A 12,043-nucleotide genomic window follows, 5' to 3' on the forward strand; every position below is an offset into this window, starting at 1 on the left:
TCGGCAGCACGTTGACCTCTGGTGGACACTTCAGCAATTAAAACAGAAACCCAGGGTCATTAAAGGGCCTGTATCATGGAAAAACGATGTTTTTATGACATAGAGTTTGATAAAATATGTAAAATGTATGTATGAAATATGTCCAAAAAGTCCACATATTGAAGCCTAAGCTGCAAAGTCAGCAAAGTGTTTTTGTGATGTCACCACCCTGATAGTAAGAGAATAGTGGACCACTTTTGGCCCACAGATGGCAAAGCTGGCGGTCCACTGGTGTTTAGGCAGAGTATAAGACAAAATCGCTTGTTTTCCTTCCTCCTTTCTTTAGTTCTACCTTGTAAATTCGTTTAGTAAATCATTTTAATCTTGCAGTGTTAGAAGCATCATTTTCCATAAAATCAATATATCAGGCCTAGTCATTCATTTTTTCTCTCAGTTGTTTTTAATATTTGTCTATTTTCTAAAATGAAAGGCAAAGTGTATTCAAAATCTGTTTGAGGAGATTATACTACTTAGAGCTTGTATGCCGGACAATAGTCTGGGTGGTCCGAGGGTGGACCAGCAGTGCCGACTTTATCAAGCCAGTGGACCAATATACTTGCTATCCGGGGAAAACTAACACATTTACATATGTCCTCCTGTAATTAGCTTACAGCAGTTATTACAGCAGCCCTTCACCATTTACAATGAGCCTGGGCTGCTTTTGAAATGAAGTATGATACAGGGCAGCTAATCCAGTTAAAGGTCATTTAAGCACAGAAAGAGAAACAGCCTGTTTAATTCTAATGGATGAAATACGTTGGAAAATAATCGTGATAAATTAATTAGGTACTGGTTTAATTGTAGAAACGTTGAAAATGGACCTCAGGAGGAGAAAATGTAGGTTATGGGAACTTTAAAATGTGGTGACCATTAGAGTAGCAATTAATGATGGGGGAGCTCCACCAGTTTTTAAAATGTATGCATATATGTGTGTATATAAGTGATACTTTTTAATCTCACAAATGGGGAAATTCCACCTCTGCATTTAACCCATTTGTGAAATGAAACACCATATATACACACACTAGGGGGCAGTGAGCACACTTGCCTGGAGCAGTGGGCAGCCCTATGCATGCACCTAGGGAGCAATTGGGGGTTAGGTGTCTTGCTCAAGGACACCTCAGTCATGGACTGTCGGCACTGGGGATCAAACTGGCAACCTTCCGGTCACAGAGCCAGTTCCCTAACCTCCAGCCCACAACTGCCCCATATATATATATACACATGTGGAACTTTTAGGCAAATGTGTACGCAAGTGCAAATGCAAGTGACAAATTGTCCTGTTTGTTCACAGTTAGAATAGAGAAATAATGTATGTGGAATTAAGTGGCCAGGTTTAATTACAACTACATTTAACTGCATTTATAACCATCAACATTAAAAATGAAAACTAACACGAATACTTAAAGGTCCTGTGTTATTATTTTTTTCTGTATTATCCTTTGTGTTAAAAGTTTAACATTTATCTGCCAAAGACAGTCTTACTTGATTTTTCTGTGGGTCATTTTGTTTTTTTTGCTTCTGTGACTGTAAGTCTAAATAAAATGAGCTTGTTCTGATTGGCTGTCACGTATTGTGCCTCATTTAAAAAGTAGTCCAGGATGAAACACTCTGTACAGCTTCAGCTAGAATGGGCAGAGCTGAACTGCTATTGGCTTAATGGGCGGACCTCTGTAAACATGTTGGTTTTTGTGACATCACAGAAATGGGGGATTCAAAAAGGACAGCTTAGAGTTCATATTTGGAGTATGCACTGAGGAATTAACAGTACATTTAGAAACTTTTAGCAGTGTTTACTACAGTAAACTATTCTTCATTATAAAAGTGAGGAAAATTTGTTTTCTGGGAAACGGGCCCTTTAAGTCACAATGCCCTGAAAGCACTTTTTTGTCCTGCCACTGAGGTTACTGTCTGAGATTAACCGTTCCAGTCAGTCGTATGTTACTCAGAGTCAACACTGTTATTATTCAGAGAGAAAAGCCACTTTCTGCTGGCTGTTGAGAGGAGACAAAAAGATGCCTCGCTCTTTTTCTACCCCTGCGGGTGTGGTTCCCATTAGAAAGAGGAACATTTAAAAGTCAAAGTTGGCTCCCTTCCTCCTGTTCAAGCTGGTCACTGTTCAAATAACTATGCAAAGCTGCCGTGTGCAGTAGTGTGCAGACTGTTTATGTTTGGACAGTGCTTGATTTATACACCGTGTTTATGCGACAAAAGGCCAGATCTGCATTTAAAGTCTGATGTACTGTATTTGAATTAGACCTTTTAGCTCCCATCCAAAGATGATTAGATTTGAATCAATTTAATTTAATTTATTTAAAGCATGTTTCTCTCTGTCTCTCTGTTTCTGGACAGCACAGGGCAGCAGGATAGTATTTGCATACAGTTAGAGAGCGTCTCTGGATGCCAGTGAGTGTACTGTACCTTAAAGCCCTATTCACTGTCTCAGACACGAAACAAAGTGAAGTGTATTGAACTTACAAGAATGTAATAATAATAAATACATTCATATAGAGTACATTTAGAGAATAAATTCACAGGGGGTGGGGGGATTGCACCATGGCTTGTAGTTTCCAGAAATTAATACAGAGGTTGCCTATGACAAGAAATGAATTTTAACATAATATAACATAATGTGAGTTACATGCCGTTACAGTCAACACATTCTATATGTTTCTCTTGCCGAAGGCCGTTTCTGTTTTGAGAATTTTGCTGAAGGTGACATTGAATATCGTTATTGTATGGTCAAAATCATCCCCAAAGAAAATTTAATTTTTCATATTTTGTCCCACTTTTTACCATCATCATTTATATATAAAAGCTCGTAAGACACATACTGTAGATTCACTGCTCATTTTTGATAGTAAATATAATGGCTTCACCACCACTGTACAGTCATCTGAAATGGTTCTCTACAAAGAACCTCTACAATGTCACATCAACACAGTCTGAATAACTCTCTTTACATCTCGGCAATTAAGTTATTATATTTAAATTTAAGTTATAGCATTTCTGTTATTCTATTAGTTGGTTCTGTTAGTTGTCATGAAATGCTCACTCAATGTAAAGAAGAGCTGCTGTGCTCAAATAATGTAGAAAAATGAAAATTGAGCAAAATATCAAGAAAAAGTGTTGATATTTTACTGTATGCATTTATTTTTAACCGTGTATAACTGCAAATCTATATTCTAAAGATTTCTAAAAATCCAAATTGTATATACTGGTATTCATAATTTTAACCAAAATAATAATAATGGTGATTTTTACTTCAAACTATGCAATAAAGAGCATTTATAATCATATTTAATGTTTTTTACTCAAAATGTAGCACATATATAGCAAACATCTTTGTTATTGTTCTGCTATTAATGAGGGATTTTACTGCCATTAGCATATTTTGTGTTTGTATAATACTGGCTATACTTACTAAGCTCTATTTACTCAAATGACTTATGGAAAACACCTGCAACGGCTCATTTGCATCATCCTCACATCATGCAATTAGTAATCCATGAATACATCTTGCGCCTGTAAATCAAATAAGAAAACCAAACATACCGGATTCAACTGATGACACTACATTCTCATCTGTTGCAATCTTTTTGGACAATTTATGGTCTCATGTTAGCTGAGGAGCTACAAAAAGAGTCTGTATTTGAAGTTATTTGTGCAAATTTCATGTTTTATCTCATAAGTATAGGATGGTACATCTGAACCTCAAAACTATTAGAATCGCAAGATGACACAAATTCAGAAAGGTTACCTTCATAAAGGGGAATTCCACAGATTTTTCAGAATTACTACAGAATTGAAAGGACTAGATGTAAGCAAAGACTTGTGATTTGATGCAAAATGGTTCACTATAGAAAAACTAATTTACTCTACAGTGGTGCTGATAAGAAGCCAGTCACAATGTCTGCAACACAAATATAGCCGTTTTATTTACTATCCAAAACCACCAGTGAACCTACATGTGTCTTCTTAGTTTTTAAAAGTACTTTAGGTTTTTTGGGGGGACTATTTTGCACACAGTACCATGCATGTGGCATAAACTCTTTAGCTGTCAAGTTCCTATCACCCCCTTGTGAACAAACCAGACTTGGTAAGTTTCTCTAGAACAAAGCACTTCACACCAAATCACTCTCAATTACTTGGTTTACATCTTAATGTTTGAATTATAATTAAAACTTAGAAAATTCAGTGGATTTCCCCTTTAAGCTTCTATGTATACACACATACAAAGACTTATTATTCAGTAAGCACATGGAAAACAATGCAAAATGATTGAGTTATAGCAGTGAAGAACAGATTTCTCTGGTTTTTAAAGGGGTTTTAGTCATGGGAACCATGTATAATTCTACAGTGAATTTAATTATATTAAGCAATCATTGTATAATAATATAATAATGTATGTTCATTTTCACCTTGCACAGCCTCATTGACCCAGTACATAGTGTAGGGAGTAACAATCAACAATAAACAGATTTATCATTGTAGCAGTAAATAAAATAAGATCATAAAGAAGGATCAGTTGGGACGTCTTAAAGGATTACGCCAGCATTTTTTCGACCTTATCTCTATCTCTATCTGTAGCATGCAGTCTATTACCACAGCCAATAGTTTCGACATGTTTCCCTGCACTTAGAAAACAAGAGAAAACCTGCTGGCTGTAAATGCACTTATAATACAAGTTCATGAGTAGTTGCTTTAATTACAGAGAAATGTGCCAGCATTGTGCTGTTGATAACTGATTGTGAGATACAGATGCAGCAGAAAGAGATTAGAATGAAAAACGCCGGACTGCTCTTTACTATTTTCAGGGATGTTGTGTTATCTGAGAGATTGAGGCACAGTTTTGCATAGTGCCTGCACGGCAGTGATGCCCATTTATTTGCTAGTCAGAGTCCAGTGTAATGAGCCTAATGCTGCTCTCTTTCAGCTCAGCTTTACACTGTTAAACATTAGTGGCTATTTCTATCAAGTTGATACGTCAGAGCAACGATACAGTAATACAGTTTCTTGGACTAAAATAAATATTTTTTTAATTAAAGAAGATAAACTATATGAACAATATCTAATACAATTGTTAAATTCCTTTGTAAACTGTCATTCTGAGTTGAGTCAACTACAGGAATTTGATAACGGTCATTACGTCCTGATACAGCAGCAAAAACTGCTGCAGAACACGCAAAAGACAGTAGGTATAATGGTGGACTTCGTGTGCAACCCCCTCAACATCAAGGGCTTAAGGGTTTCCAGTGTGGACTTAGTGAAGTTCCTGGGCATCACTATATCCAGGGACCTGAAGTGAGAAAGAAACACACTTTCCATCGTTTTGAAACCACAGTAAAGAATGTTCTTCCTGAGTCAGCTGAACAAAGTCAATCCACCACAGAGTCTGATGATCCAGTTCTACACAGAGATGATTTAGCCCATCCTCAAATCGTCCATAACCATCCTTTTTGGTTCCTCCATCTCACAGGAATAAGCCAAACTCCAGTACATAATCAGGACAGCAGAGAGGATAATTGATTGTCATCTGTCAGCACTTCAGGACTTTTACAACAGCAGGGTGGTGAAGCGCACTGACAGCTGACCCCTCTCATCCTGGACATCACTTCAACCAGCTACTAGAAGATTGTTTCCTCAGACATGCATAAATATTCATACATTCTTCACATTGGCTATTTATTATTTCTTATTTTTAATTCTTCTGATGTGTCTATTTTATTGTCCTGTTTTTATTGTATTTGTCCAGTCTGTGTGCTTGCCTGGTCTGTTAGTATGTTACATGTCATACGTGTGCACTCACCAAGGCAAATTCCTTGCATGTGTAACATATTTCAAAAAAATAAAATGATTCTGATTCTATGATTATAGATTTTAGATTATATTGAATTAGTTAGATTAAATTTCATTTTTGCATGCCAATAGGAAACTCCTCCAGATTGGGACTTATCATATCATATCATGCTATACCAACAAAATCTGAATCTTTCCACAATGCAAAGTTCACTCCATAATGTGCAAATACCAAAAGCCACATGGTCTGTCTTTATCTTGTCAGCACCTGTACATAGAGTGTTATCAATATATCCTGCAATAATTGACCTATTTATTTAGCAGTTAATTGGTAGTTGGCTGTAGTGTAGGTAGGTAACACTGCTGTCCTCCATGTGGCAGACCAGGGTTTGATTCCCCACATAGGTGCATGACTAGATTGACTGTATATCCTGCATAAGCTTGAGTCTGGGGTCTTATCTCAACCCATTCAAAAAGACATGAACTTTGGACCAATTATTTAATAATTATGTTATCTTGTGAGATGGAGTGGGAGGGGTGACATGGGAACATCTGCACTATTTAACAGGTTTTAGTTTTAGCTCATATTGTTTTCATTATGCAGGGTTGACTTCATTCCTTTAAGTCTTCTCTTAAGCTGTCATTCTGAAATGAAATCTCACAGCAGTAAATGATCATATGTGTGACATTTTGTGCTTCCTGCATGTATCATCTGATTGGGTCATATCACAGCTAATGAAATTTAGGGGTTATGCTTTGGAACAGAAAGCTCGCCAAAGAAAATGATGATTTTGAATATATTTAGCTTATTACTATCTATGAAATGCCTTGGGTGTAAGTAGATCATAACATAAATATTCAAAGTCTGGATACTTCATTGATATTTGTAATAGTCTTTTTTTGCTGTGGGAAAATTTAGTGGAATGACAACTTTAACATGGAATCGGCACTGTGAACATAATTCATTCATCCACCAAAACCCTGAACACATGCTGAGTGACGTGTCAGTGGAGACTATTTTCATTTTCCCTCATGAAAAATAAAAGAAGGCCACCTGTAAAGTGTGGAGGGATTTTCATTCAGTCCTCCTAAACAGGGTAGTTAACAGATAGTACACAGTAAAAGAAAGATTTGAATGGCTTTTGTCTGAGCCAGCCTGACTCAAAACCAACAGACATTCATATGGGACAAGAAATAAAAGCTGAATTTTACTAGCAGTCCAGGCCGTGCGTGCTCCTGTTAGGCAGACCGTGGCCTTCATGCCGGCAGAGCCAGTGGGCCATTTGCATGGAAGGACCAGTTGAATGAAGAGACCAGATTCTCACTACCTGGCATGCAAAACCAGAAGGCCAGCAGTTAACACACACACACATACATACATACACATACACAGGTGTGTCTGCCTCCCTCCAGAAGTATGGAAATGAGCACTGAGATTTGTGCTCTTTAACCGCTGAGTAGGGTGAAGGACACAGACATGCATGCAAGAGGGACACAAGTAGAGTTAAAGAGCTAGAGTCCTGGAGTATATGTGGCATACAGGTATTGGTACTGATGCAGAGCTAATATTGAGTTAATAGTGAACAAAGCTTCTTAAGCAGCTAGGTTTCAGTGTAGTCTTTAGGAGGCGTGAGGAAAAGTGGACCAAGGATGCCCCGTTCATTCCTGGTGAGGAAGAAGCCATCACTATATGCTGCCTGGATCTGGAGAGACCCTCAGAACCCACTCAGGATCAGTCCTGCCACCACAGGTATGCTTTAGATGATTTATTTGGAAGAAGTTAGAATTTCACATTAAGGGAAAAACAGTGAATGTGACATGACTCTAAGCAAAGCTATCCTGAAATACCCCACATTCACATTGTGTGATGTTGTTAACTGTGTATTTCTTCTTGTGGGGTAGTAGAGTGTTTGAATAGATTCAGTATAATAGGCTACTTCTCAATATAAGGCGCAGGTGCAAATTATTGACACAAATTGAAGGAGTCCATTCAATATACTTGGTCTTCTTTGTTTGCATGACTATTTCCAGTGTAAAGTGTAGACAAAACTGCATTCAAACCTATTTATTTACTTCTCAGGGGTTTTAAATGAGGGGGAAGTTAAAGCAATATGGCAGCTTTATTTTGTGACGTGTTTCAAAGACTTGAATTCAGATGATCTGGGCCTAGTGTCTCCAAAGCACTGCTAAAATCCTGTTAAAATTATATTGTAAAGAAATGCTTCCACGTTCTGATGATCTATACACTAGCACACTTGCAGAGAACTGGTTTAACCTTTTTTTCACAGTAGCCATAAAATGCAGTTCACACCTCTTTTGGGGCTCAGTTTATGCACTGCATTTATTCTTGATGGAACACATTTTGAGGTTAATGTGTCTGATTTACAAAGCAAAACCAACAAGTCAGCATTTACAAAAATGTTTTTATTGTGTTTTATTATGGCAGTTAGAGGACTTATATATGATATAAAGACGGCTGCAGCTGTGCTGCCCATTTTATCTCAGCATGCCCACCTTTATGGAGAAGTATGAACTGTTTTTTTACAGCATAGGATTCTCACCATTCTCCTTAAGCCCACATTGCTCGCTAGCAGCTCAACACAGAGTCGCAAAATTTTATACGCAAGAGCCAACAGTGTCCTAGTTAATTTGAGTTACAGAGAAAACTTATTCAATTTGATCATACCAATCAAAAATATCAAATTGATCTCAACAGCAAATGCCAAATAGGGACCTGCAGCAAGCGGCTACAGTAATTTTGCCACAATCGATTAGTCCATTTGTTAATTAATCAAATAATTAATCAAATCCTGAAATGTTTTCTTAGCCAGTTTCACATTAGATCATTTACAAACTCCGCTGCTTATACCATTTTCATGCCACATGTCAAGTAAGAGTTCCAGAGCGTCCGTTCATGCAGTGCTTTGAAATTACATGAACAATGCTAACAGTGCGCATGAAAGGGCACGAGCTCTTATGAACACAAAAAATGAGCAGGAGTGATGAAGTATAAAAGTGTTTTCAGTGCTTGGTAAGACTCTCCTTATGTTTTCTCCTTATGATATTAAAATATTTAAGGTGCATTGGTTTCCTCTCTTAAATCACGCTTCTACAGGACCATCAGACATACAGTCACTCGACAGCACTGAGCCACAGTTAGTCCAGACCTCAAGCAACATTCATTCTGGGCAAGTACTCACATCCAGCAGCAGCACTGACCCTGAGTCAGTACATATGTCTAGCAGTTCAGACTCAGGACTGGGGAGCCCCCAGAGCTGCTGTCCTCCGAAGTCCCTTCAGAGCCCCTTTCAGGCCCTTTCACTCCTGCCAGCTACAGTTTCCAGAGCCAAGGTAATTCACTTCAACATACAGGTAAACAAAACTGGCTTTGCTTGCTTGAATTTGAGCTTTAAATAAATCATTTTTAAATCCTTACCCCAAATGTAGGCAATCATATTCAGTGTCTATACTTTAGTTTTAGCACCAGAGATACACAGCTAATTCAGCTGACAACTAAAGAAAGCTTACACTCCATCGGTTAGCATTATGTGAATTACAGGGCTAAATCTTCATACACAGACCACCTCTACTTCCCTTTGTCCATTTTTACAGATTACAGTATGTCAGGGTCAGAAAGCAAGACTATCACTCAAAAACTCATAACTGCCAACTGACTGAACCATAAGCTTCTATTACTTGTTAGCGACATTAGCCTTGTAGCTTCAGAGCAAAACTAAAGGAGCACATTTCAGACAACAGACATGTCTGAGTGATTTGCTAAGAGAAAAATGGAAATGTCATTTTTTCAACAGTCTGTTACTTTAAACACAACTACTTTGGAAGCTGATGTCTCTGTTTCTTGTCTCCACGTGTGTCCACAGGCCCCGCCCCCCAGTTCAGGTGATTTCCTGTGCCCCGTGTGCCACAAGATTTTCCCACTGCAGCGCATGCTGACCCGTCACCTGAAGTGCCACAGCCTCATCAAAAGGCACCCGTGCAGATACTGCGGAAAAGGCTTCAACGACACCTTCGACCTGAAGAGGCACATGCGCACACATACAGGTGATACTCAACACACACCTCACATTCAGGGTCAACCAGTACATCACTGTTAATCTGTTATCAGATTAACTAGGATACTGTTGGCTCTGGGTGTGTTAGATGTTGAGCTGCTAGTAAGCAATGAGAGGTGAGAAACAAAACACAGCAATTTTGTTTATATAGCACGTTTCATACACAAAAGCAGTTAAATGCGCTTTGCAAAAATAAAAGCAAAAAGAACTTAAAAATCAAGTTAAAAAAAGGAATTTTAATAGAAAAGGCTTAAATAAAGAGGAGGGTGAGAACGCCCTGCTGTGAAAACAATTCAACCTTCTCCATAAACAGATAAAGCAGACAGCAAGTGGATTTTTAAGTGGATTGTTTTTTCTAGCTTACGTCCTAAAATAGAGCTATTATAAATTGATATAAACGAAAGATAAACTTCGAACGTATGATCAAACGTGCCACTGCCTGTCCAATATAGCAATATTTAGCGTTATCATGATCATTTCCTGACATACTGTGATATTATATTGTTTCCATATCACCCACGTCGCTTTACCAATCGACTACCTTTTTGGGGAAGGAAAGTTGTGCACATTTTAAAAGCCACACTGTCCCTGAAGCACAGCTCTGAAAGCAGAACTGCAGGTTGGCTTTCTAGGTCTGCAGGGGGAGTCACCAGAGGAGCCAGGGTCTCACCTGTGCATCCCTGTATACAGGTATCCGGCCATACAGGTGTGACCTGTGTGAGAAGGCCTTCACACAGCGCTGCTCTCTGGAGTCGCACCTAAGGAAGATCCATGGCGTTCAGCAGCAGTATGCCTACCGCCAGCGCCGCTCCAAGATCTTCGTGTGTGAGGACTGCGGCTTCACCTCCAGCCGGCCAGATGAGTACTTCTTGCACATGCGCCAGCGGCACCCGGAAAGCCCCGCGCTGCGGAGATACTACCGCAAACACCTGCAGGAGACGCCCACCCAGCCCCAGATCTCACCCTTTATGCTCTACCCCACCGCAGCCTTTTACATGTGAAGCTCAGCTCTGCTTCTTCCTCATCCCACCGCTGCCCGCTACACGAGGACTTGAGGAGGTTCAAGTCCATGAAGTTTCAAATACAAACATACACATACTAAAATACGAGCCAGGGAACAGTGTATAAAATGATTTTTATTTTAATAAAGCCCCTCTTATGAGGGTTTGCGATAACAGTTTAAATTACTTTTACTACATCTAGATATAAACTAGTAAAACAAAAGACCAGTGCATTACACACACAGACATAAAGTATTGTGCAAAAGTCAGAGATCACCCTTCATTTAATTTCCAGTCAGAAAGTCCATTAAGTACATACGTCATTTTTCAGCATCAAGAAAAATATAGAAATATATATATATATATATATATATGTATATATATATATATATATATATATATATATATATATATCAGAAAATTACGCAGAAGTCTAAAATAAAACATATAATATTAAATATTTCAGTATTTAGTGCATCCATGCTTTGTGTTTCTTCCAGCTTCCATTCTTTTCAGACTTGCTTGCTTTTGTTTTTGAATCTGCAGGGATATATTTTTCCACACCTACAAAGTTCAGTCTTAGAAGTTCATTGCATTGTCTGCTTCTCACAGTCCAAATAATCCCAAACACATTCAGTCATGTTGAGGTCTGGACATGGTGGTCAGGCCATTAATCTAAGAACACCAGCAACTTCTTTGATTTTCAGCGTTTTGGTCTATTTTCTACCATTTTTTGGTCCTTTAGGTTTCACTCCATTAAAACCAGAACTAAACACAACTTAAACAGCTTTTTCCCAGTAGTGGTTACTCTTCTCAATAAGCCAACAAAAAATAAGCCTGTTTTATCTCAGCCATACCTTTGTATGGTATGTGGTCCTGTATTTGTATTTGTATTGTATTTACTGTGTTTTGCACTTTTGGTAATTTTGCACATCCTACATGTTTTTGTGCTGGCCTACCAAGATAAATTCATGTGCACTTTTAAAGAATAAAGTGACTTAGACTCTGATCTTTTCTCAGTAACAGCTTCGCATCCTTTCAGACCCATAGCGTTGAGTCTTCTCACAGTGGAAGGATGACTTTATGGATTTTTTAAAGATCTGAAACAGGAGTGGAGCTCGATTTTCTCTC

General features: G+C 38.4%; 1 protein-coding gene across 1 annotated transcript; it reads left to right on the forward strand.

Moving 5' to 3' along the window:
- Positions 1-9,740: 9,740 nt before the first annotated feature.
- On the forward strand, positions 9,741-10,912 carry zgc:171929 (uncharacterized protein LOC100124596 homolog). Its single transcript, XM_037547026.1, has 2 exons — positions 9,741-9,900; positions 10,602-10,912. Exons 1-2 carry the CDS (start codon positions 9,786-9,788, stop codon positions 10,910-10,912), a joined length of 426 nt encoding a protein of 141 aa, XP_037402923.1. The 5' UTR covers positions 9,741-9,785.
- The last annotated feature ends 1,131 nt before the right edge of the window (positions 10,913-12,043 follow it).

The sequence above is a fragment of the Pygocentrus nattereri genome, chromosome 18 (genome assembly GCF_015220715.1).
Source record: "Pygocentrus nattereri isolate fPygNat1 chromosome 18, fPygNat1.pri, whole genome shotgun sequence".
Lineage (NCBI taxonomy): Eukaryota > Metazoa > Chordata > Actinopteri > Characiformes > Serrasalmidae > Pygocentrus > Pygocentrus nattereri.

Coding starts and splice junctions, on each gene's coding strand:
- zgc:171929 (XM_037547026.1), top strand. CDS start 9,786: ATGCTGACCCGTCACCTGAAGTGCCACAGCCTCATCAAAAGGCACCCG. Junction 9,901..10,601: donor GCACATGCGCACACATACAG/GTGATACTCAAC, acceptor CCCTGTATACAG/GTATCCGGCCATACAGGTGT.